This window comes from Lasioglossum baleicum, chromosome 3 (genome assembly GCF_051020765.1).
Source record: "Lasioglossum baleicum chromosome 3, iyLasBale1, whole genome shotgun sequence".
Lineage (NCBI taxonomy): Eukaryota > Metazoa > Arthropoda > Insecta > Hymenoptera > Halictidae > Lasioglossum > Lasioglossum baleicum.
The window spans coordinates 2,464,239-2,492,236 of NC_134931.1; the positions used below are offsets into that span (position 1 = coordinate 2,464,239).

The 27,998-nt window shown below is 43.2% G+C and overlaps 2 protein-coding genes across 9 annotated transcripts in view; one reads left to right on the forward strand and one right to left on the reverse strand.

Moving 5' to 3' along the window:
• Positions 1–27,998, reverse strand: part of Crtc (CREB-regulated transcription coactivator) — a 100,640-nt gene that overhangs the window by 53,851 nt on the left and 18,791 nt on the right. The window lies entirely within an intron of this gene.
• Positions 22,666–27,995, forward strand: Obp1 (odorant binding protein 1). 3 transcript variants are annotated; one of them, XM_076420015.1, is made up of 6 exons: positions 22,666–22,802; positions 25,402–25,483; positions 26,035–26,123; positions 26,199–26,301; positions 26,734–26,798; positions 27,700–27,995. In XM_076420015.1, exons 1-6 carry the CDS (start codon positions 22,734–22,736, stop codon positions 27,715–27,717), a joined length of 426 nt encoding a protein of 141 aa, XP_076276130.1. In that variant the 5' UTR covers positions 22,666–22,733; the 3' UTR covers positions 27,718–27,995. The 3 variants fall into 3 exon arrangements, with proteins under 3 accessions (XP_076276130.1, XP_076276128.1, XP_076276127.1); XM_076420013.1 differs by lacking the exon at positions 27,700–27,995 and having other exon boundaries at positions 26,734–26,867; XM_076420012.1 differs by lacking the exons at positions 26,734–26,798; positions 27,700–27,995 and having other exon boundaries at positions 26,199–26,549.

The window sequence follows — 27,998 nt, forward strand, 5'->3', positions numbered from 1 at the left end:
CGCGAATTTCGGCCGCAATTCATCCGGCGACCCGTGTATTTAACCGTAATTTACCCGGCACCGGCTACACAGTCGCAATCAGGATCCCTTTTGACCGCACGCTCTTCCTCTCTCCTCCTCTCTCACTATCTCGGAAATGTATTTCACTCGGCCCAGGTTTTCCGGTTAACGCGAAATTCAATCTTGGCCGTGTTGGTCGCGTTTTTACACTGTTCGCGCATACTTCTCGCCGAGAAAGTCCTGATCGGTGTGCGCTATTTTTAAGCTGCGAATACACTAACAAATAATTTGCGATATTTTTGAAAACAATGTACATATTTAGAATATTTGCAAACACGTGTCTTCACATTTCTTCTTCGATTGCGAAGTTTTCTTAAAATCCATCTGAATTGTTGTGCAATGGAGCATTTTCCTGTGTCGATGGAAAATCGAAAATAAATTTGATACAGTCGTATCGTACCTGTTTCGAAATACTCGTAATTGTTGGATGAGATAAAATATAACTGTAAAGACATGCGAAATCGAATTTCTATGTCGATATTAATTTCTACGGTTTTTTAAATCTACATTCGACTGCAGATCACCGTCATTGGATCGTGGATGTTCGTGCGAACGCTGATTTTTAGAATTCATCTTACAGCTGGGATTTCGTTTAAGTTGCATTTTTAATTACGTTACATGATCGTGCTACGGCTTCGTGGAAAAGATACGAGAAACGTAGCTCCCGTGTGGGCCCGAAATAATGAATTCATCGAGTACGGTTTCTGAGAAGAACGCTCGCTAGTTTCACTGGGAAAATTGCTGTCTGAAAGGTTTCCTGGATTTCTTGTTAATTTGTAACAGTATGGTTAACGCTGGCCCTTTGATACAAAGGTAGAGGTGAAGGCTACATAGGGTGTAGCACAAAGAAAACTATCTGACAGGGAAGAATGGAAAGTAGGGAGGAAACGGTGAGCGCGAGGAAAGTCAGCGGATTACGTGCATTAATTACAAGAGTAAATTCAAGAGATCAAAAGAGAATCCATTTTCACCGGGAAATATGTCAAGAACAGTGTTTCCCTTCGTGAAAATCCATGATGTGAAACTGTTTACCAGGAGGATAATGGAATCTGTTGTTGATCACGCCAGAAATGATTCAACCCGCTCGGACAGGAACCGAATAACGTTTCAATGCCTGCTGCGCGGTAAATGATGCCTGCACTCTGAAACTCGTTACCACAGGTTGCGAGTAGGCTCGGGTACATTCTGTTGTAATGTTCTACGACCCGACACATCATTCATTATACCCGTTCAACAACGTTTATTTTATGCGAATCGATCGAAACCGTTCGAAATCTCTACTTGACGCAAAAAAGAAGGAACACTCTTTGCGAAGTTGGCCATGCAAATACTGGCGGGACGATTGGCTCAAAATTTCTCGTCCGGGTAGACAAAAGGTCACGTTAGCGCACGGACTACCGAGCATCCCGGTTTTCAGCAATTTCAATCGGGTTCTACAATTCTTTTCCCTACATTACAATCGAACGGATGTCTGGAAGAAGGGTGGGATTTTTTTAAAAGTTTATGGGAGCGCAATTTTGAACTCAAACGTGAATTGCGATAATAAAATCTAGCTGAAAAAGACTTCTTCTGCGGTTTGTTTTACTAAATGTTAAAGCAAAATAAGTTCCTGATTGCGCACCAATAAAATTTAAAAAACCTGACATAGACCCTTCTCCCATTGGAAGGAGACTGAAGACTGAAAGACTTTTTCTGCGGTTTGTTTTACTAAATGTTAAAGCAAAATAAGTTCCTGATTGCGCACCAATAAAATTTAAAATACCTGACATAGACCCTTCTCCCATTGGAAGAAGACTGAAGACTGAAAGACTTTTCCTACGGTTTGCTTTACTAAATGTTTTAATAAATAAAATTGAAAAAACCAAGCCCCCTCTTCCAGACACCCATCCTATTATTGAAAATCCTACTAATAGGCTTCGACAGTAGAGACTGCGTTAATTGAGCTTGATCGGTTTTCTCTGTTGGGAATTTCAGGAAGTTGGAAGGCTTCGAGGGCGGCAAAGTTCAAGTCTCCGAAATCCAGGTATCCCGAGTTTCGCAACGCGTTCACGCACCTGTTAGCGAGTCGAGGTGCACGCGGAACCACAAAAATAGTGAGCTGTGTTCGCCAGCATTGCATAACATTCCCGATTGACCGACGGCCGAGTGAATGAGCGAGGCGGAACGGGAAAAAAGAGAACGCCCCGTGTTGTTACTTTCTGTTCCAGGAAATGCGGGTCGCCGCAAAGTCTTGGAGTCAAGGACGCAGCTTTCGGAAACAGACTGATCGGCGCCAGTCAAAATTGCCGAATCATTATTTGAAATAGTTTTTAAATTTATTACATTCTTCTCTCTCTGTACTCTACAAATTGCTAAAAATTCATATGTCGTATGAGAAAATCGGTTCAATTTCATGTGCATACTGTGAAAAAGATTACGTGGAATAAAAACCATCTTGGTTGAAAGATACCTCTTGATTTTGGAATTAAAATTGCTTCGAGTCCAAAGGGTCAACACTAAACCTACCACGGTAAATTGCCGGTTTTATATTTCCCAATTATCGAAACTGTGAAAATTCATTTATGGAAAATAATGAGAATTACAGACAATCTCAATAAATTTAGAGTTGCCATTTTTATAAGATAATATTTACCAGAGGCGAATGCAGAAAATAAAATAGTTGGAAGCGTCGGGGAAGTTTCGCACAAAAGTAACGTGCAGTAACATTTTTCAGAAGAATTACGATTTATTAAACAACCTAACAAAGCGGTCTAGTGGACGTGGTCCTAAAGGACACGCTCCAAGCACCGTGGAAAGCTCAGAAGGGAGGGCTTCACGCTTCGAAGAGAGAAACAAAATACGAGGGGAGAGCCACCAGCTGAGCCGATGAACCTAAGCTGGTCGCCTTTCCACGCTCGGATACCTCGTTTTCAAGGGTCACTGCACCTCTTCCGAGATCGCAGCACTCCCGAAAGGTTGACTAAATCTTGCTGGATCGCCTACACGCCCCTGCGACCTTATTACGTGGCATGATTAACGAAACACATGAATTTCCAAATTGCCTGGTCGTCTGAAATGTAATTTTCATTCCGCGGATGCATAAATCAAGTTCCCAGAATTGACCAGATCCTCGATTCTTAATTAGAACAAATTTAGCTCGATACAAATTAATCGACCTGTACCTTTTTGACAACGTGCTCAAATTTTGGAGGATCGAGAACCAAGGACCAAGTTCTTGGAAAGGTTGTCGGAACCTTGAAAAATCACCTACACGGTCGCTACCGAGGAGAAACAGGTTTGATAATCGACGAGATGATCCGTGATTAACTTCTAAAAACGAACTAGAGATCACGGTTTTGGACGTGTATTGAGGATACACGTATTCACGTGTTCACGTGGACTAATATATATTCGTATTTTAATCAGTGTACTTCTTTATACACGGGTACCGAAGTAAACGTGTACACGTGTATCGAGCTACACGGATAATATACGGGTATCCGTTATTTTCAATACACGTACAGCAAAAAGGAAGCGTCTTTTGCCGGAAAATGTAAAGATTTTGGTTTTTCTTCATCAAAATAAACAGTTAATTGATTAAGGTTTATTAACAGAAATTATGATGTTTGTTAATTTTCGAATCCTCTCATGTTAACTCTTGTATATTTGAATGTACTATCCGTGTATCCGTGTACTTGAATACACGGATAATACACGTGTACCCGTATATTCATGTTCACAGTTATACGTGTATTATGCGTATATTTTGATACACGTGTATCCGTGTATTAAATAGTATCCGGACTTCTCTGCACGGATATATTAATTACACGTGTGCACGTGTATTTTCAATACACGTGAAATGGGTATCTCTAAAACGAACCCTCTCGCAAACAGAGATGCGTATAACAATTATAATTCAGTTTGATCGATTAATATTTTATCCGTGGAGACGAGGCAGCAACGAACGCGATTCTCGATGAACCGCGATCGTCCTTTTAACCCTTCGAGCACGACGATGGATTGTCAGTTTGCTTCTGCATGATCGACGTTATATGTACGATGTTACAATAATTTCTCGTTGATTTGAACTTTCGATCTTGAAATATTCGAGTAAGAATTCTGTAATAATCGTGCTGCAAGTCGATGGAAATTCTAAACGAAGTTTGTTGGACTGAGAGGCAAAGCGAAGAGGCTACTCGAGCGGAGAACGGAGTTTTGAAAATTTCCGAAAAAAATATTGTTCGAGGTAATCGCGTTCCGTTGTCGATTCGAAAAATGGCGGGCTGAGCGCACGAGGCTGGTTCACCGGGCGATCTGATCGCATTAGATATTCATCAGTCCGAGTTGTCCTTCGGCTTTTCCGCGGATGATATTCAAGGACACCGGGGCCGATCGAACGCCGATGACACTTTCCACTTTGTAATTTTATCCTCTTCTGACCCCTTATGCACATCGACCGCTCGGTGAGTCGGCAACGGTGCAGTGGAATGAGAAATTATAGGATGAGAGCCGGAGAGGCCCTTGCGCGGACTCCGCAACACATTCTCGTAGGAAAAACAACGACCTTCGGCATTATATTGGCCTAGCATTCCTCGACACTGCCACCACCGAGAGCACTAAAACCCGACCAGTTTCTAATGTCCTATAAAAATTACAATAGCGCGCCGCGTTCATCATTTTTCTTCCAAACAATTTTCATCGCGGCGGAGCGCGCGAGCACGAGCGAATTCCTTCGCATACCTTTTCACGAAAACTGCTTTGCGCGCTTTCAAATGATAATAAAACCGGGAAATTCGAATCGCAGAGATAAATTCCACTGTGGCAAAGTGGACTTGATAAAACACGAGCATGTCCTACAGCTTCTGGATTTAGCATTTATTCCGGCGAAATGATAGCGTCGCGTTAACCCTGGATAACAAACCTTTCGTAGTAACGACCGTCGGAACATTTGCCGAAATCGATTAATGAATTCGATACCGAATATGACTGTTCCGCTCCATGCATTCTTTGAAAGGCAAAGTACTTTTGTTAGAATCCAATTGTACGCGTTTTTAATTGGTATCGCTTCTGTTTCCGCTTTACTCTGTCACCCACGACTATTTCGCCACTTATAGGTATGTAAAAAAAACTTCAGATACAAAACACAATATTCAATTACGGGAGAGAGTTATTATTCGGCAAATTCCAGGAGTGATCGCCATACAGAGTCTAAGTGCCTCTCTGGAATGCAATAAATTCCTCTGAATGCATGATCTCGTATCCTCGCGCAGCTTTTCGACAATGTTCCTGTCCACTTTTTCAACTGATTACGCTCACCTGTCAAACCCGATTCCAGTTACAAAGTCGAGTATAACAGCCGAACGAGTTTCACCGCGTCCGAACGAAGTTTAGCCGAGTTCGCGGGGGCTAAATCGAGTCGTCCAATTTCCAGCGTGAGCTAATCGCTCGAACTATGGTTGCCGAAAGCGTACACAGAGATTTATTTACCGTGCTGCGGACGACCTTATCCCTTGAACATAGATCTTCATAACTTAACCCTTAGCGCTCGAGTGGTGACTCAGTATCACCACTAAAAATTGTTGCACATTCACAATCAATTACTAAACATTTATTAAAAGATAAAAATCACATAGAATGGAATTATTCTAGCTAGAAAGAAATGATTCATTTTCGAGTTAGAATAGCTGCGAGCACAAAGGGTTGATACGACGATAAAATGTAGAATCGATAGTATTAGGTCGTAAAGAAAGAAATGCAGGAGTTTTGATCCTTTGTTTTAATTGCAATTTTATACCAATAAATGTTTACCTTAATTTAATTACATAGTTATATGTAATTTTAAAGCTTGTTTTACGCTCTAACTAATTATACTTTTGATATTTAATTCCGTTCAAATTTTTATTAAATTATTTGACTTTTATTTCAGGATGTCAGAACGCGATTTTCGCATTATTTTTTTCTATGAGTTCAAACTATTAATTTCGCCCCAAGCGGCACTTCATAGAAAAAAATAATGCGAAAATCGCGTTCTGACATCCTGAAATAAAAGCCAAATGATTTAGTGAAAATTTGAACAAAATTAAATATCAAAAGCATAAATAAGTAGAGCGTAAAACAAGCTTTAAAACGACATACAACTCATGAAATTAAGGTAAATATTTATTGGTATAAAATTGCAATTAAAACAAAGGAACGAAAACCCTGCTTTTTCTTTCTTTGCAACCTAATAGTAACGATTTCAAGTTTGTTGGGGTCTACGAGCTGCAGAGGGGTTAGATAAGCGATTGTTCCGTGCAATGGTATGGCAATGAACGTGTCAGGAGGATTCCGGTCGATAAAGCGTTGAGAAGAACGTTGCGAGTCGCCACGAGGGCTGAGTCGCTGTTAATATACCGTTGGGTGAAACAAAGGCGGGGAACTGCAGCGTTAAAAAGATATTTCACTCGATCCTGTTCTCCGGGCGTAATTTCTCATTCGCCGGCTCGAGCCAGCGTGCCTAATTTAGGAGGGTCTGGTTCGCTAAACGAGATCCATTCCTCGGGGCGGAAAACGACGAGTGAAAGAGGCGAGGAGAGGTGGTGGGGGGGTGTAGGTGCGGGGGATGAACGAGGACGAGGGTGAGGGTGAGGACGGACCGCGTCGATTCGATCCCCGGCGAGCGTAGGTGAAACGAACACGCGGAACCAGTATGAATGGCGAGAAATGCGGAAGACGTTGGAGAGGTCGGGAACCGATCAGCGGCGAGAGAGGGTGGCCTCCCTTGACGCTCCTTCAACCCTTCTCCCTCCCCTCTACCTACACCGTTCATCCACGGCCCCTCCCCCCCCACTCCTGCTCTCACTCACTCTCTTTCTCTTCTATAGTCCTTTCAGAACGACTTTGCTCCACCCACGCAACGTCTACCGTCTCTCGTCTCCCGTCTCCCGACACCGGTGACCCACTTCCGAGAGGATACCCCTTGCCATTCATGGCTGCGCGACACTGGAACACGCAAGACCGGTCGACCCGGGTCGCTGCGAACCATGCGAACCATGCGAAACGTCGCCCGATCAGATTCGATTTCGTTCTCCTCTTCGAGAACACTTTTCCCGGCAACACGCTACCAGAAAACGGACACCGTTCTTGTATGTATACCTCACTTCAACGGAGTTTGTAACCCTTTCGTGGGCCCCAATATTCGTCTGTTTGGTACAGCACCACATCTGAAGGTTTTCATAATCATTAAATACAATAATTGTGTTTTATAGAATGTTTACTTAAGGGGGCAGACTCGTTTTCGGGATTGCAAGGGTGCGCGATGCGTCTTCTCATTTCTCGATAATGCAAAGACGGGGTTCTTCAGTAGTCAAAAGCGCTGTCTCCCACAAAAGCCCTACTTATACGTTTACGAGGCGCAATTTGCATCATTCAGAAGAATGTAACTATTTTCATAAAGCTGCGACAACTACATGCTGACGAATAATGCAAATTATACTTCGTAAACGTAAAAATAGAACTTTGGAGGGACACAGCGGTCTTCTTTATCCTGTAGAATGCAAGGATGTGGGATGCGCCTTCTTATTTGTCGATAATGCAGGCGATGGGGTTTTTCAGTAGTCAAAAGCGCTAGATGAAATATTAGGTTGTCCCAAAAGTTTCTTCCGGAATGTGTTCCTTTAATGTCGCTAAATAAATACAAACAATACGATAATGTTTATGTTAATATTTTTTAGTACTTCTTAATATGAATTTGCATTATGTGCATGCATCGAAAACCAACTTTTGGGACAACCTAATATCAATCTAGGCCCCACCAGTCGCTCTGAAAAATCCTCTTTTGACGTTTACAAGTCGTAATTTTTATTATTCTGCAGCATTATTTCATAAAGCTGCGACCGCTAGATGCTGAGCAGAGTTGGGCATTACTCGATTAAAATTTTTATCAAGATTGATTGATTGATTGATGTGTACGATTAAAAGTAGAAATCATAAAAAAAAACATAAAAGCACGTAAACAGAGTTTGTATTATATACAGGGTGTCCTAAAACTACTGCAGAACCCGGAAGTGGGAGGTTTCTACGGTCATTCGAAGCGAAATTTTTGCAGAGGAGAATGTCACTTCGAATGACCTCAGGAGCCTCCCATTTCCGGGTTCTGCAGGAGTTTTGGGACACCCTGTATAGACCAAATGACAATACACCTAAACCCAGTTTACATTTTTTTCCCTATTCATACAGTTTTGATTCCGTATTTCATTTCGAAATTTCAGCAGTTAATCATTAATCAATTATCCGATTGGCAATTACAATTGAAAGGAATGTAATCGTTAATCGCAATTAATGACTAAAGTAGAAATTTAATCGTTAACCGCAATTAACGACTAAACTAGGAGATGAATTCTTAATTACGATTAACGATTGAAGTAGAAATTTAGTAGTCAATCGTTGATGAAATTTTTGCCAAATTCTGATGCTGAAAAATGAAAAGGCGCATCCCGCACCCTTGCAATCCTGTAAACGAGTTTACCCCCTTAAGAGGTTAAGCCACCCTGAAATTTAAAAAAAATCGATTTTTCTTTAATTTTCCTTTAATTTAGAGTTCAGGGAATAATTTAAGCCATGCTAGATGCAACAGCTCCCAAAAGTAGCGAAGTTACAGTGTTTAGAAATTCGTGCGGCGGCGGTCGCCGTTCCCGAGCAGGTAGGTCGCATTTTTCCTTCTTTTGCATTCTTCTCGAAACTACATTTTTACAACTGGTATAACAAATATCTCGGAAACTGTAAGTCCGATTTACTTCACAAATTTAATGCACATAATTCTAATAACATTATCTATCGCGAAGAATAGGATTTTTTTGGCACGATATCCAAATTGTTTATAACAATCGTTTAAAGTTTGATTTTTTTAATAAAAATTGAATGTTCATATTCACTTTCCTCGCATTTGTACAAAAATGGTTTCTTCTTGAGAACCCTATGCTTCGCGATAGATATTTTATCAACGAACAATAAAATGATGAGTTTTTTAGTTTCTGATAATCGTGGGCATCACAATCCGTTACACCGTTTGCGCGCGTCCTGACTCGACCATTTTTTAAAAATATTTTTTTATGAAATCTGCACAATGTATCCTTTAATGTATGCCCTAAATATATATGTATTAATAAAATAGTTGTCACGTTCATAATTTCGTAGAAAAAAATTCGTAAACTTTGATGTTATTTCGGCCGCCTCAGGGTGGCGCACAGTGGGACCTTTCGTCCAATTCGCAGACAAAATCAAAGAACTTTCGATAGAAATGAGGTAGAGCGATGAATTTTTTTTAAATTAAAGCTGAAACTTGGCAGAACATGGGAAAAATAGGGAGATTATTGTACGAACGTTTTATAACCTTGAGAAAATTCGTTAAACTTTCACAATTTCAAGACAATTGCAGTTTTTCCAATATCACGTGCGGAAAAAATTTTTTTTTAACATGCTACACCTCATTTCCTGTAGATTTTTTCACGCTGATTTCAAATCTGGTCTCAAAATTTGTCTACGACCTCAGGATATTGCAAAATCGATTTCTGAAATTCTACATGTTTAACGAATTTTCTCAAGGTTAAAAAATGTTCGTTCCATAATCTCCCTATTTTTCCCATATTCTCCAAAGTTTCAGCTTTAATTTTTAAAAAATTTCATCGCTCTACCTCATTTCTATCGAAAGTTCTTCGATATTGTCTCCGAATTGGACGAAAGGTCCCACTGTGTGGCGTAGCCCTTAACTCCTCATTATCGTATGGTCAACTATTTCAACTTCCGCCATTTCTACATTAACGGCTAATATCTGTGGTTTGTTGTGGTCAGACTTCCAAAAATTTGAGTTTATGTATTCATTGATCTTCATAGTATAGGATTTACGTATTTACCAGAAAAGGAGTCATGAAAATAAATTCGAAAGGTTAAAAAAAAATAATGCAATTTAACCGATGTCCTATGTCAAAGTATGTGTCTCCGTCGCTAATGACCATTAGCAGTTGATGCGACGTAAAACAAATAATAATATACTTCGATTCTATCACCGAACACACACTTGACTGCCCGAGGCGTCGACTCGGCAACAGCACCAAATGATTCATTGCGAAGAGGATAATATGCGAGATAACAAATGTGGACATGGCTGTAGCCGTTGCAACGAAATAAATTCTTGGATCTTCACAAGCCTGCGTTCGCGCGAGGCAAGTCGGGAATGCTGATAAATCTGAAGCGATCGGTCGAAGCGTCCAGGTTCTTGCTTGACTTTGTTCCACGAGTAGACGGTCCACCAGCGTGGTCCGAGATGATTGAAACGTTAGCGACGGCAAGAAAATGGGTCCTAGATACCCGTCAAGGATTTCCTTTTTATAGCCGCTGCGGCGACTCGGTGTTAACGGTGCTAATAAATCGCGGCCGCGGAATCGGCTGACAGCCGATGCTTCCAGCGTTTCGTTGATCCCCTCATTTATCAAATTCCTTCCAGAAGACTCGCTCTGCGTTGGCGGACGAGTCAAATTAACCGGATAACAAATTCCCTCGATCTCGGGAGACACGCGGACGCCGCGCCACTTTCGCGCCGCTTCGCAACGCTTCGAGCACTGTATTCAAGTAACCTTTTAACGACCCCGAAGAACGGCTGTGGAAACGCGAGAATGCGCTGACCGACGCCTACGAGTCCTGTTTTCCTTTCGTTATCGGGTACGTTTACGCCGTGATTGCCACGAATTTCTTGCGCTTCGTACCCGCCTCCCTGCGCCATAAACGCGTATAAAAGCAACCCAGAATATTTACGACCGACGGAATCACCGTGTTATTGGTCGATCCCGGTTTCAGTTTCCCCGATCTCGCCTCCTCCAATCGAAACCGCTCCGATATAACACGTACAGGGCGTCCCAAGTTACCAGAACGGATTTAAAAGTCTACTTCTACGCTAATACAGGGTGGTCAAATGTTATTTTTTTCTCAAGGTCTTTTTTCCGGAGTTTTCAAGGTCAACGATATTTTTTTTCTTGTAACAAATCTATTAGGGGTGAAGTGAATTTTTATTTACCTCCTGCTGCTCAAATTCGTTGCAAAATATTTTTATTTCGCAGAAAGATCCGCAGTCTAGTCATCACAAATGATTTTTAAACATTTAGGTGGGTCACCCTGTATATTCGGTGCATCAAATCCGATTGGGATGTGTAAGATGCGGGAAACATTTCAATTTTTCTCCGACTAAATAAATTCCTTTGATTGTATACAATTCTTGAGGCAACAATTAAAAAGAAACCAAAGGAAGCAGACTCATCGTCAGTGTTGGGCAATAAATACATTTGTTTATATATTTATATAATAAATTAAATTGTATGTTTTCATAGGCAGCTAGAGAGACCCTCCGGATGGGCCCGATCACTGTCGGTATACCTGAAAAGGTTGCTATAGCAGACAAAAAACGCGCACGTGTTCATTGTACATACATATACATATACAAAATGTACAAGAAATAAGAGAAGAGCAAAAACTATTTATTTGATTTCCACCTCAATCCAAATAATAAATAATCTTTTATTGGCAAATAAGAAATAATAAATAGATCACTTTTGAAATTATTTAAATAAAACGTTTAGTTATTATTTGTAATTAAAATCATACGTTTATTTATTATTTAAAATAAGATTTGCCCAACACTGCTTATAGTTGACAAATGAGCAATGTTTACGTTAACTCGGTTTGCGCAACAAGCAACTAATATAATATTCTCTCTTGAAATTCCCGATGGAAGACAGTTCTTGGCGATACAAACAAGCAAAATATATTATTATCTAGTCGTACTTCAGTCGACGCATTTTTTCCTTCATACATACTTATCACAGCTTTTGAATAAAGTTTCCACATGTTTACACATTTTTTGGAGCACCTACTGTACTATCTGCAATCCTCCAGATCGTTTGCATCGCGACCTTTAAACCTAACAATAATAAACTCCAGTGTTAACGGTGCATCTCCGTGTACCTGGGCGCATCTCCGACGCATCCTGATGCGTGGTTACGCACCTCGCCGCTGTTTTATTGCGCCTAAGCGAACATCTTTACGAGATAATGCGTTTTCATGCATCTCGATATGCCGGCTATAAATGCTCCCGCATATCGCCGAACGATTTTCTAAATCCGGGGAACATTGTTCCACGGAGCTGGAATCTCCGAGACTCGGAACGGAATGCATTATGGGATATTTCATTTATCTCGATCCAACCGAGTCGCGCAAAAAAGAATATTCAATTTATTATTAATATTCAGACGCTGGGAATAGATGATCCTTAATCGGAATCCATGGGCTACCATTCTTTGAAATCGCCGGGCTTTATTGCCACGTTTGCGAGGAAACTGAAAAAAATAGAGTTAAATAATTGTTCTCTCGGAATTACGATGAAGTGACCGGAAAATTTCGAAAGAATCGATTACGTGGTTCTCTAAAAAAAAAATATTTGGAACAATCTCTTAAAGTGTTGATAACAAATTTTATAAAATTCTAAGATTCCGAAATTAATTAGTGATTTTTAGAGAGAACAGCGCGAGCTCTAATCAGATTTTAAGCGAGCAAAACGTTCTAATTTCGAGTGGGGAAGGAAGAATACGGTTCGGTGGATCTCTCGAGAGACTGTGGAGCGATCCAAAAAGACGAGGCGAGGTTGAACGCCTCCGCACGAGAACGTTTAAGCTGTCAGGATCACGTGCAGACGGCGAGCGAACTCGGCGAGAGCCAATCCCAACTCGCAAATTAATTTCAGAGCGGCGAGGAATTGGCGACTTTTCGGGAGAGGTTGGGGAATTGTCGGGAATCTCGCGGAGTTATCGACGAATATCGAAGTCGGAGAGTTGCGATCCTTCGGGACCATGAAACCGTGGGACCATGAGACCACGGGACACCGGATATTGCGGTACATATAACCAATCCCGGGATACGGTGGATAAATCAAACGCAAATACCAGCCGGATCCCCGTCGCCCACGAACCCTTTCAGCCGGCAAAGTGCCCCAGAAGAAAGATCCGAGGACCGAAAGTTCGAATCGTCGCGGGACACCATGAATTATGGATCAGAAAAGTCCAATTATATCGGTGTACAGAGGCGGAATTCGTTGACCAGCGGCTTGGAAAAATTGCAAACGATTCCTCCGCAAGGCACCGTAAAACACACTGCACGGAGTGCATCGTGAAATTTGTTTAGTGACTTTTCTCGGATTATGTATTTACAAGCGAGTACATTTATTCGCGAAATAGCGAGCATCTTGTTGTAGAAAGTGGTACAGTTTTGGAAATGATGATTCCATTTCAGTGAAATTCGGTCCGTATTTTTATCGATGTATACTTTAATTACATTTTAATTATTCGTAGATTTAAACTATTATTTTCTTTCTATTTTATGCTATCTTCAATATATTAACTCTTTGCACTCGCAGCTCGAATATTTCCATTCCGTATGATTTTTCAAAATTTTATGGATACGAAATTGGTATAGTACTTCCTACTTCAGTTTATAATATAAACAATATTTTCAATAATTTTTAGTGGCGCCTCAGAGTCATCAATCAAGTGCTAAGGGTTAAAATGATTAACAGAAGAAATGAATTCCTGTTCAACTCTCGTGTCCTACAATGGACGCAGAACATTTATTTCTACAAACTAATAATGTCTGTCGCACGGTAGAAGAATTACTGTTATGCTATTTTCAACAAATTCAAAATATTAACAGAATAAATTAATTCCTGTTCTACTCTCGTGTCCTACAAGGGACGCAGAACATTTATTTCTACATATTAATAATGTCTGTCGCACGGTAGAAGAATTATTGTTAAACTATTTTCAACATATTCAAAATATTAACAAAAGAAATGAATTCCTGTTTAACCCTCGTGTCTTCCAATGTCCAAATCCAGACAACATAAAATCTAGTTTACTGAATCGACAAAACGGAGAAATTAGAGATCGACGGGACAGAATATCGTGTCCAGAGTCAATGGAGGCTACGGTGCAGCCATGGAGTTGAAAAATTGGAAGACGACGGTGTTTCTTCGAGGGAATTCCGGTGAGGTTCAATCTCCGCGAGCACGATCGCGTACAAGCGGCCGGAACCGGAACAGAATTCTACGGCGGCCGTGGAACGAGATTCCGCTCGCGGAAATTGCGACTTTCCGTGGCGGTGAAGTGGTTTTCTCGGCTGTGCTCGCTGCTCGGAATCGACGGCGGATATCGCGTGCCAACCGAGAACAGAACAGAGCAGCCTGAAAATATTTCCACGCACTTTACGGCCGCCCGAAACCTCGTCCACGGCCACCTGTAGAATAAATAACGAGCTTGCGGATTTCAACGGCACGTGACACGTGCTAGATCGGCCGGATGTGCCGGATGGGCATATGCGGATTATGGAAACGGCCGCAGACGAATTTGATCGCTCGACCGATGGCAATTGCGTCACCGAAAGATGCCACTTGGAAATGTTTCGTGGACTTTGAGATTAACATTGTGGTTAGTTGCGGAGATCCTTAAAATTTTCCCCAAATTTTGTAAAGAAGCATTTACTTATCTGTTCAGAAATTTATTCGTAATACAAACAGCTGCACGTTTTCGTTTAATGACACTGTGCAAAAAATTTGGACATCTATATTTGGACGGTGCAAACGCAGAACCGCAATTAACATTCAATTCTAGAGGAAGTGTAGTTCTACTGTAGCGTTAAAAACAGGGAGGACTGTGTAGTCGTGTTTACATTTTGTTCGAAACCCGCCAGAACCCTCGACAAAGCGAACACGTTTCCGCTAGATCGCCGTTACCGTAAATTACTCCATGGAAAGCCGGATTTGCATAAACATCCGCAGTCCAGTTGTTGCTACATTAATTCCAAGAGAAGGTTGCGCGTTTTGAGGTCAGAACGTCGGGGGTGAGCACGGCCGGGCTGTATGTTCTGCACGAGAAATCCTATTTTCCGATTGCAAACGCGACCGGGAAGGTAAAGTCAACTTGCAAACTACTAGAACGACGGACATCGGGGAAATCGAAAAATCCTCGCAAAAGAAAGGGCGTGTGACTCACCCTGTATATCTCCCTTAAACAATTTTAATCCAGTGGATTGTCTGAAATTATCGAGGAAACCGCTGTGAAAATATCCTGAAGTACAGTGTACGAAAAATTGGACGAGCAATTTTAGAGACAATTTATAAATTACCATGCGTAAGCAAGATTAAAAATAATTCTTAACACATTTGATCCTTAGGATTGTCTGAAATTATCGAGGAAACCACTGTGAAAATATCCTGAAGTACAGTGTCCAAAGAGTTGGACGAGCAATTTTAGAGACAATTTATAAATTACGGTGCGTAAGCAGGATTAAAAATAATTCTACTCGGCCAGAATCGTTAAACCCGAGGAAAGAAGGGCAAACAAAGAAGAGGTGGCCACCAATGTCCGTAATTCGTGGACTGGGGAAACCGGGTGCAGTTGCATTTGCAGTCGCGGCTGCAGTCACAGCGGCCAGTAGCCATCGACGTGCCGCTAACGAAACGGGCAAACGAGTACCTGCAGAACGCGATCAATACTCCGTACACGAGTGCACACTGCACACTGGTCGGAGCACGTGTTCCCGTTTGTTTTGTTCTTTGCCCCTGCAGGTCGCGCGAGCCCGAACCCGAACGAAGTTCCCTCTCTCTCTCTCTCTCTCTCTCTCTCTCTCTCTCTCTCTCTCTCTCTCTCGCTCGCTCTCCCTGTTGCAGTTCGTCTCTTTAACCCGCCTGCCCTTCTTTCTGGCCCTTTTACCCTCACTCGCATCCTCGTTTCTTCGATGCTTCTCCAGAGGAACTGTTTCCAACCAAGTTCTCGTTTCCTCGAAAGTGCTTTTTACTCGAGAAAATCGCAAGAACATTGTCGCCACGTTCTGATACGGAAGTCTATCCGCACCTACTGAATATTACGTACATATCGAAAGAAAGGAAGGAACGGTGTGGAAAAGACTGAACAATGGCGACGTGTAGACTGAAGCATTAGAACCATAAAGACTGAGCAGAATGATGTATTAGGTTGTCCAAAAAGTTTCTTCCGGAATGTGTTCCTTTAATGTCGCTAAATAAATACAAACAATACAATAATGTTCATGTTAATATTTTAGTACTTCTTAATATAAATTTGCATTATGTACATGCATCGAAAACCAACTTTTGGGACAACCTAATATTTATTTAGCAATATTAAAGGATCACATTCCGGAAGAAACTTTTGAGACAACCTAATATTACTTTCAACTTGCCAAAATTATTTACTGCCACTCAGTAAACAGTTATTTTTCGAGGTTTTTACATTCAAATTGATGATTTACATGTACGTCTTAGGTTTCTCGGTTACGTGTTCCGCATTAAAAAAATGAAAGTCACGCAGTTCCGGGAAAATTTGCCTAGAAATAACAGAACAGTATAAAAATGAGGGTTAAAGAGGAAATGCATATTTATGCAACTTCTCTGTCTTGCAATTGAGTCGGGCAATTTTTATATTGCATAAAGAACCGCAGTCCATTCATGAAGTTAAGAAATGTCGGTCACGTTACTATGTCTCTGCTGTTTTTCTTACAACGAACAATATTAATCGCGTCCCAAGAGCGAAACAAGGCTTTGTGCAACTGTCACAATAAAGCAAAGCATATCAGTGAATGAGAAGAGTACGCGACGATTTGCATGAACGGTGCCTGTAAACCGTCGCGACGGTTTGACGCGTGTACGTGACATTTCGGTTAGTTGAACAACGGTGTATTATGATTAGGACACCGCGGAAACAATACCTCGTGTCCATTAGCCGGTCAACTAACTCGACGTACAGTTTCATGCTAAACAGCTAATTTGCCGCGTTAATTTATGCCTCTCGATTAAACGGTTCGTATACCGGGGCTCGAACAATCGATGCACCACTCTACGCGGTGTCCTGCGTTGCATCGCGATGCATTTCTTCCCGTGCCGCCGCGCCGCGCCGTTCCGCTACGCTCGAGCGTTTGTCCTCGGATCACGAGATGCACTCTCGCGCGCGGTAATCGATGCACCCAGACTGCGTTCTTAAGACTCGCATTAATTGAGCGAACAAAGCTACTCAATGGTCTGAGATTGATTATTTTTTCTGAAATAAAGACCGCAAGATTATACGTTCTTAACCGGGCTCAACTAATTGCACGGCATTTTAAGGCCCAACAGGTTTCCGCGTACAAATGCCGCTTTAATAGTGTAATTTTAAGACGCACTCGACTGCACTGGAATACGCTCGACCGTGCTCATTGCACTTTGATCAACAGCGCCGATCAATAGAATAATTTCCAGAGATATTAAAGATGCATCTTCGCAGCACCCGATTGCATCGAAATTCTTATTACCCCGCGCGCGCGGAGTGCTCATCGTGTCATCGTCGCGTCGGGCAAAATGAATATGTTAATTACTCGAAAACAAGCGAGCTTATGACAGCTCGGTGCACGCGGACCCGCAACGGAAATTGCTTTTCCTTTCTTTCCGTTCCCGTCGCGTCGTGTCGCGCTTCGGCTAGTGATCGATATCCGCTTCATATCCAGAAACCGATTCGTCCCCTAAATTGTCTCCCCCCGCATCGATATCTCTGACCATTAATATGTCAGCTACACCTGCACTCTGAACAGTTTTGTATTAATTTCACCAGTCGCTCGCCGATGGGTTTCAGATTACCCTTTCCGGCTGGGTTTCTGTTTTACGAAGGACCGGGAAAACTGCTATATATTTTTATAAATTTCCGTTCCGTCTATCGTTTTGAAATGCTGCTACTATTTCTGGTTATAAACACAGAAACATCGAGGACACTCGATTATTCTTGTAATTAACACGGCAAAGTAGAAAATTAGCGTTACACCGGCGAGTATTCATTTATCAATCGGACGTGGAAAATCGGAGAACGCGAGAACGCTGTTACGGTGATGCTTCCGGCTGCTCTCCCAGGAGGAGCGTGTCATCCTGTGCAAGAATGGGACCGTGTTACGGCCAGCAACAAATGGAATGTGTTTCCCGATGAAATTCTCCCCGGTGAAATGGAACGGTTATTCGGTGGGAACACGAGCAAGAGAGAAAGGAGAGAGAGAGAGAGAGAGAGAGAGAGAGAGAGAGAGAGAGAGAGAGAAAGAGAGAGAGAGAGAGGAGGGAGCGGAGAGGGAAGTTTGTATCTGGAGCAACGGTATCAATGTTCGGGCAGCACTCGTGCGGGTCCAAGAGGTTAAGCCGAGTTTGCACGGCAACGTAAACTCGGGCGCGCGCCGCAGGTGGGCTACTGCACGTGCGCGGCCAGCAGAAATCCGGCGAAATTCGATCGATTCCGGCGAAAGGAGGAAGGTTCGACGTACATTCGGGTGTAATCGAGCTACCCTCTCTACCCGGCAACCGCTACCCGCGCCTCTGCACTCGGCACTCTCTGCACTCTCTGCACAGTCTCTGCACTCTGTGCACTCGGCCCGGCCGTTCGCACCGTCCTAGAATCGAGCGCGAGCCCTAAGAAACCGAGTGGTCTCTTGACCCCGATATATCGCTGCTGGGCTGCGTTTTCTTCGCGCGATCGAAACCCGACCTTGGCTTCGAGACCGATGCGCCCGGGTTCGAGAGCAGCTCACCCTCCTCCTCCTCCTCCTCCTCTTCCCTCTCTTTCTCCTTCTCCTTCCGCCGCCTCTTCTCCATCACTCGCAACCCAGCAAACCACCCCTGGGCCCATCACCGGCGCAACGACGCCTCTTGCACCGTCACGATCATCGAACCAATCACCCTCCGCTATCGAGAGCCAGATACAGGATGATGTGCTTCAGATTGCGAGCCCTCCTCGCGCCCGGAAATTGTGTCGGACCGGAGGCCCCTCGGTCCAAATCTTTCCCAGCTATCGTAAGCTGGTTATCCGTTTTTTTTTCTGAATTACCTACTTCGTCAGTTAGCGAGAGAGTTTCTATCTAACTCTCTCTTAGTTGCTCTCGGTGTTCGAGAAATTTCATTCCAATGAAGTGTACGACTTTAAGAATTTCTCCTGCTTGAAGTGTGAAAGCTACGCAACGTCGCGTTTTGAAAATCCCCAGGCTGTTGATAGGGAATTGATTGAAAATAGAAGATACGGAGTTGGGTATCCCTGATGGGGTAGTATTGACCCGAACACAGGGGGTAAGCGATTCCGTGGAAAGAGTAATGGCCACCTTTGTCCTCGCCACGCTGTCTACCTCGAGCTGCGCGTTTAATTAAGAACAAACCGGCGCGGTAGCCGGGTGCAGCGAGATCACGCTAAACCAATCGATTGGTCGCGTGAAATCGTATCACCGAGGCCAATCGTCCCTCTGCATTTCACAAGGCAAATTCCCATTCTACCCCTTGCTATATTATTAGTAGACTGCGGATCTTTATGCATCTATGTATGAAGAAATTAGTTGAGTGAAATATAAAACCATAACAGATTAGAAAAATTCAAGAATATGTTAAGGGATGAAATCAATTTTTATTTTATTCCTGCTTCTCGCAATCAATGCAGAGAATATTTTTATTTTGCATAGAAATCCACAGTCTAAATATTAGACAGCTCTTAATAATTTTATTGAACCCATTGATGGATTTATTATTATTTGGTTTCTATTTCGTGCAACCGATGCAGAAGACGTTTACCTAGATATTTAATCAATAGACACAAATTTCCTTTTCCTTCCAGAACAGGTTCTGATCATTCTCACAGGAAATTTAATTAGACGAGGGAAAAAGTGGACGCTCGGCAGCCCTTTGAGCGACCAGGCCAAATTAATCGATTCCCTAAACGTTCGATAACACATGCTCCATGACTCGTACGATTTTTCCTGTTTTCCCCCACGATGTAGACTTCGGAAAAACGAAAAACGAAATTATCGAGTGAGCACAGGATTCACCGGGGCCGCTCACGTTGCTGCATCGAGGGCGTGTGCGGTGAGATGCACAGGCTTCGTTACGTATAATTTCGTTAAAGTTGAAAACAGACGGCTTCTCGGGTGCCGGACAAAACGACAATATCGTTGCAAACACTTCGATCGTCGTGTAAGCGAAACATGCAACCCGGGAAGACCGTGATTCGACTTATCGTTTCCGAGTACATAACAACCAGGAAAACTCCGTGCAAATGAACAGTTGCTTTTCTTTGGATCCTTAACATTTATTTCTCGAAATCCCGGGAAATTATTTCGAGAAATTCATTGAGGATCGTTTGGGAATCAAGTTCGTGGAAGGCTGAATATATTTTTGTTTCGCCGGGGAGCGTTTAACAGTATGTAGTGATTCCGCGCGAGTTTTCGCGTCGATACGCTCGTTCCGCTCGAAAACTTCTGCGACGACTTACGCTCGCTCGCCGACGAACCTTGCAAGTTCACTGAATAAGTGATATACATATCGTGGGCTTCTATAGCGCGCTCGCAATCGATCATCGTTTCGTAAAAAATCACGGGTCCCTAACGAGTCCCCGAGAACGTAGAAAAGATAACCGAACGGTCGACAGACCAGGAAAACTTTGGATTCTATGTTAAACTCTGCGTTCGACGTTTCAGCAATTTTCCTCGATCGTTGAAATTTTCCACGTCTTTTATGCAATCTTTTTAACGTCGTATATACGCCCAAAATGAGAAACAGAATTATTCATAGTGATTAGTAGACTGCGGATCTTTATGCATTCATGAAGAAGTTAGTTGGATGAAATATAAAAGAGTAACAAAGTCGTTGAGAAAGGAAATCAATTTTTATGTTATTCCTGCTTCCCGTAATCAATGCGAAACATTTTTATATTGCACAAAGATCAGCAGTGCAGCGATTAGATATTTTACGGAATTTTTTTCAGTTGAATCCGTTTCGATCGACAACTAATTGTCGAAATCACCGCGAGTACGTAACACGCGATAGAGAGCTTCGAATCTTAGACAATCTGGTTTCGCAATTACAAAGTGTTTTCTTGCGGCGCTCGCTCCCCACTGTCGGCGTGCCGTTAATGCGTGCGAGATTACGTAATCAGCCTTCTAACTTGAAAATTATTGTTGTGATACGGATAATCGAACAGTCGATAACGACCGGACATCGCAAATTGGCGCAGGCTCGCTCGGAAGTTCTAACGAACGGCTTTACATTTTAATCAAAAAAATGTTGGCTCGAGCCCGGCAACGAGTGATTAGAGGAGGCGAGGCGAACACTGTAATTTCAGTAGTCACAACAGATATGCCAGCTCACTCGTTTCGGGACAATAACGAAGAGTACCGAGCGCACCGATGTTTATCTTTTTCTTTTCGGAAGCCGTGGGAACCGAGAGCTGTAATAAACTGTACGCCATTCAATCACTTATACTAGTCGCGAATTTCTCAACGATTATTAACGATCGAATTTTATACGCGTTTTATACTCTAGCTGAAACGATCCGGTCTACAATGACGTCTCTCAGCGTGGAACATGAACGATCTTGGAAAACTGTCGATCGGCTGAGTTCAACTCAACTTTCGATCCGTGTTCCGGGAAACGACACTTTCCTACTGCTTCCCAGGGGTGTTCCCGAGAAAAGAAATTTTCTCGAACGATCGGCCCGGGAGCGCGCTATCCGGGAAGAAGTTAACGAAGACCGGCTCGGACAGTGTCTTCGAACTTGCGGCGCAATCGGGCGAATCCACGCTCGAGTGCTAGCCGAGAATGCGGAGAAACAATGTCTCCGTTCGGGAATAAAGCGAAAATCTCTCGACTTCAGGGATAAGTAGGAACGTTCGGTAACGATCACTGCGACTCTCCCTAAAATCTAGTAGATAAAGGGACAACGTCTAGACTGGTAGAATAAGTAAGAATAAGGACCCGATCTTGTCATTTTCGTACTCGGTTTTACTGCATTTACAGCATTTCTTTCAACAATTTGTTAATGTCCCTCTAAAAATATCACAAAATTTCTAATATATTTTTTCATAGTCTTAAAATGAGAATTTGTGCAAACATGTTACATACAAAAGGTTTTAAACGATCTTTACATTTTGGTTGGCTACGTAACGGTTACTGTTAAACCTCGAACTAGCCCTAACAATAATTCCGGCCACGTGAAACGGGTTTTCAGCCGAGTGCGCTCTTTCGAGGTGATAGTACAACGCGAAAACAATTTTGTTCCCGATAGTTTAAACCAAAGTTATCCGTGTATTTTTCCGTGGATATCGGAAACGGTCACCGGGAAAGTTTCGTCCCACGCGGTGCCGAGGATCGGGTGTCTGAAAGGATCGATCCGATTTCGAGGAAAGAAGGTATTGCGTGGGAGGACAGACGAGCAATGTACCGTCGAGGGTTCGGTGTCCGATTAGCCAGGGTTTCCGAGTATAGAGAATGTGCAGGACACAGGACACAGGAAGTGGACAAGGTCGCGGTCGATGGGTAATCGCGTACGTAATCCAAAGCGCACTTCCGTTATGCAGTTGAAAATTAGCCGGCCGATGAATAGCGAAGCGGAGGCGGTGGGCTTCAATCAACGAGCGAAGAATGATACGACTGCAACAAAACTGCAACTAACCCTCTATTACACCGCACGCCCACATCCTCCGCGGAGTGGTGTCACCCAAACCATTATAAAAACGACGGGAGACGCGACTCCGGTGCATACTGTGCTCGCGAAAAGTGTGAGACGCCAGTCGGAAAAGAGAGACGCGCGCTCCGAAACAGAAACGAAAGACCCGAGATGGCTACCAAACACGGTCTGCTGTTCTTCGGCCTCGTGTGCCTGCAGGCCGCCCTCGTTCGTGCCGTGGTAAGCTTGCCAAGCCCCATAGAATTCATAACAACCCCTATGGGAGGGAATCGAACCCATTTATTCATGACCGCAGTCAAGGAATACATATTTTGTGTTCGACCAAATTCCTGAATTCGAAAATAACCTCGAATGCCGCAGTAAGCTTGCCAAATCCCATAGAAACCGCAACAACCTCTATGGGTGGGGAGATCGAACACACAATTTTATTCAGGGCCGCACTCGAGGAATAAATATTTCGTGTTTGATCAAATTTATGAATTCGAACGTCAAAGTAGCCTCGAGCTTTCCAACGCCTTCGAGGCCCATAGAACCCCTGCAACAACCCCTATGGAGGGATCGAACCCACAATTTTATTCGTGACCCCACTCAACGAATAAATTATTTCGTGTTCGATAAAATTTCTCAATTCGAAAGTCAAAGAAGCCTCGAGTGTAAAGGCTCAATTCTGAATTACTTGATAGCGAAGTGTTCACCATACGCCGTAATCTAGTTAACTGATTAATTGATATTCAATGGCAATCATTCTGAAATGGATCGTTCCCTGCGGCAGAGTGTAACGTGTCCACGAGCGAACTCTCGAGGCTGCAAGCGTTTTGCAATTATTTTCCCAATCCACATTTCGCAAGCAGTATAGCTAGATTCATCATTCGCCGCGAATGTGGTTCGTTACCGTTCACCTAATGTTACGAGCACGAATTTTTGTCGAAGCGAGCGAACGTTCGCGCTCGTTTAGTCTAAACGCATCATTAGGTAACCAACGAAGTTCGTGCCGTTCGAATCGATAGAGATCAATGATACAACGATACCGCATTCGGAAACACAGTCGCCTTCGAATTCTATTATCTGAACGATCTAACGATCTTTGTATTCATTCTCCGTGAATGCTTTTTCTATCGTGCACTTTAAGTGCGGATATGTAAAATGAAAGAACAGCTGCACATTAGGAAATGCTATTTTTACTTCATAGTTTGCGACAAAAGATTTTCCGATTGGAAACAGGACTTTTTCTTTTATTTCCACCAGTGTTTATTTTCACCGCAGTCGTTAGTTCGGTTCTCCGGTAAATAAGCTTTTCGCTCGAGCATACCCGAGCTCGCTTTTAATTGATACGACGCGGCGTGTGCGCGTACAGTTTAGTAATGACGAAACCTAGAAGCAGCACAAACTTTCTTGGTTTTCCGATAGCTCCGATCGATTACTTTAGAGACGTTAATCCAAGTGCCTGCTACGATACGTTTTCACATCACGTTTATTGTTTAGCGCTGCTTCGCCTTTCAATATTTCAAATAAAAATTCATTGAAACTGCAAGGATGCATTAAAGGGAAATTGTTCAATGCATCTACTACGTGTAGAATTAAAAAATGAGCGATTCTAGTCATTCGAAGCTTTCAAAAAATTTATTTAAAGTATTTAAAGCATTAATGAGGAAAAGAAATATCGAAAGTAATTTCCGCGATCGGCCACGCAGTTTTCTAATCGTCGAGTGTTCCTAATTAACCTATCGGAATACGAAACGTTCCGCGCCCGACGGATTCGTTCGTGACAATATCGAGCCGCGTGCTCGCCCGGAAATAACGAGACGAATGCCCGGTGCGAGAGACCGGCGTGGCCGATCGATAACCGGGGGCAAGTGGATTCGAGATTAGAGGGGAACCCCTAATTGGAGCGTGTCAAGTCGAGCGGGTGCAGTTGCATCGGCACGCCGCTGTTCTTCCGGTTCGTTCGCCTTCCTTTCTCCACCTCTCTCTCTCTGTCTCTCTCTTTCTCTCGTGTCCCTTTTACCGTAGTTCCTTGCCGATGTTTACCCGGCCACGGGCCGCGATAGAACGCGAGCCGGAGTATCGATCGAAATTCAAATGGGCACGCGGGGAGCGCGCCGTTACGTAAACTGCACCCGGAAACGCAGACACTAGCCTAGACTAGCGGGATCGCTCGCTCGTTTTTCGTTTCTTTCATTACGAGCCCAAATCTCAAGCTGACTGGCTTCCCCTTCGATTAAATTGGCCTATCAACGGGCCTGTGGATCGTAAATCCTGGAATCTTCCCGTTCACCCCTTGGACGTCACTTTTTCGGACATTTAGAACACAGCAGAAATTTTTGGAACATTTGTTGAAACATTTTCGAGCGCCCGATTTCAGCCTGTAAAATTGAAATGCTCGAAGCCTTCTATTTGCAATCCTTGAAGGAGGCACACCCATCCCTAACTCGATCATTATTCATCCCCGAGATCGTCTTTCATATTTCAAGCGAATCGCAAGCTTCGCCAACTACCGACCCCCCAACGGTGCATTATACTTCGTTTCCCATCCCCTATTTCGAGTAGAACGTTTCCACCGCGGGTTCGAAAAGCTCAGCGCAGGCTACGAGAGAGATCGATTGCCCTAATCGACGTGGGGACGATAAGATAATGGAAGCCGCGCGACGCGACGGTTTGATCGCGAAAGAAAAATGTAGAATAGCAGGAATCTCGAGCTCTGAAAATAGCTGGTTTCGCCTCCGAGAGTAAAGTCAAGGAGATGGCAAATGTGAACGCGCTTGTTCGCCCAGGGAAATGATTCACGGGCAACTGGTTATTATTTTGATTCTACTCGTAGCCGGACTGGTTGCCACCGGAAATCATCGACATGGTGCAGGATGACAAACAACGGTGCATGGAAGAACACGGCACAACGGAAGGTTAGCGCCACGATTTCTAAGAACCGAAGCTCTGACACGCGTGGAAAATGGTTACTGTCCCTCCACAAACTGTCGATTCGTGTAAAATAGCATACAGTAAAGTCGGATCTCCACGATCACTGTCCCTTCGCCTACCCCTTCCACTGGGGGGGGGGGCACATCCCCGCGAGAGGCCAAGAAGCTCGAGCTGCCGCACAGTCCGTGTTTACATGCTGTCTTTTTCTACGTTCGGCATCCTTTGTATTGGGTTGGCAACGAAATGATTTCGGTATTTTACGGTGTAATAAAAAACCTAATTTTTGTATTCAAGCAATAAACTTTATTTGAAAATATTTTATTCGTTGAAGTTCATTGGTTGAATAAAGAAATTAGATTTTTTCTTGTCAAGCCAATACTTTCGGCGCGGTCGACGCAGTCATAAAAAAAAAATAGTTTCCCCTACACGATCTCTATCCCTGCTCGGAACAGGCTATGGGAGCTAGATCGCGACTTTACTGTAATTAAAATGCGTAAAATTGTGTACTAATGATATCTGTGGCCTCGGGTTGCAGAGCAGATCCAACAGGTGATGCAAGGAAACATACCGAATGATAGGTCAATCACGTGTTACATGTACTGTCTACTGGAGGCGTTCAGCTTGGTAAGATCACATTTTACCTTCGAACGAACGATTCTATGCGCACCGATCGATTCACAAACGAGCCGTACGGTTTAGGTCGACGACGAAGCTAACTTGGAGTCGGACATGTTGATGGGATTCCTGCCGGAAAACCTACTGGACACAGCGGCGCAAGTTATGGCGAAATGCACCCCTGGAGGTACGCGCTCTGTCCATTTTTCTACGACCACGCAAACTTCCACCAATTTTAACCGTTTCCGGTCCGAAATGCTTTCTCCCCTTTATTCCAGAACCTGCTTCAACGTGATTGCATCTAATCTTAGCCCCATATGCAGCTTTGCTAGCTACGAACTACTGCAATTGTCACTGCTAGACTGCGGATCTTTATTTTCCCGGAAATCAAATGAAAGAAGGAGAAGATGTACATATTTGCGCAGAAATGCATAAAGATCCGCTGTCTAGACATTGCATAACACGAAGTTGCGGCATTGCCGATAACCACACCGCAAATTAGTGAAATTGTCGCGAAAGTTAATGTCGAGTTCAGCTGGACATAGAATTGAAAAGAGTTAAGCAGGCGAACAGGAAGAATTCGTTTCGTTTCCGTTCTAACGTGAACCGGGTTTTTCAGCTGGCGCCGATAACTGCGAGAGATTGCACAGTATTGCTGTGTGCGTCTATGAAGCTGTACCAGAAGTAAGTCTCCTCACATTCATCAACTTATTAATTAGATCGAAAGATGTCGAATAACTTTTTAACTCGCTATACGGAACTCTATAAGACTCCAACATAAACACATTTTTATTCGATACAACTAGATTAATGCAAAATAAATATTTGCTAGTGTGCATAACTGGTTATATGGAACTTGACGAGACTCTAACATAAATACATTTTTATTCGATGCAACAACTACAGTAATGCAAAATAAATATTTGCTGGCGTAGTCGACACCTTCGTTTATGCTTGATACACTGATTTTAAAGTTAGAAGATCCGAAGTACCATATGCGAGTAATTAAAAATTAATCCCGACAGAAATTGATGTAGCTTTACGACACGCAATTAACATCGTTGCTTATCGATGCGTACCGCTAACTGTCAGTGGTTTATTGGCTATTAAATGGGCCTGCAGAGCCACGTGATCGGGTGTTGAATCGGACGTCGAGTCTCTTGAAAGTTCGTGGCACCGATCATTATTAGACTGCGGATATTTACGCAAAATCGATCTTGTCTCTGGTCATGTTTCTTGCAAATGCATAAAATCCGCAGTGCAATCACGATACTCAGAAATTCGACTGTAACGATTTCTGGCTCGCTGATTCGGCAAAAGTCTCGAGAAGCATCGACGGTCGCAAAAAACTTGTCGAGCTCGCGTTGCGAACGTATGGCCGTCGCGTCGATGCATCTCGAACGAGAGATCTAACAGTTAGCATGCACCCGGTAGCAAACTAACAACTACACGGTCGCATATAGAAGCAGTCGCAAACGAAACTGTGCAGGGAAAGCGTGCAGACCGTTCTAGAATGGTCGAAAGAAAGAACGTTCGCAAAAGACGTGGGAGAGAACTGTAAGAAAAACGTGTGGTTTCGTTGCAGCTGTGGTTCATCGTCTAAATCGTTCCACTGGACCACCGAGAGAAGGCAGTCGAATCATGATACGGAGAATCGAGGAACCAGAAACCAATCGGAAGGATCTACCGCCGACTACCTACGGCAACGAAATCAGCGCACGCGAAGCAAACCCAATTATTTGTACAATTCGTTCTGTACAGGTACTGTAGTTCACCTAGGATAAATCATTCAAGCCCACTATCGAACTGTAAATCTGACTATCGAAAGACGAAAATATAATATCGAACGAAACAGAAACCAAATAGAGACGATAAAATTAAAAA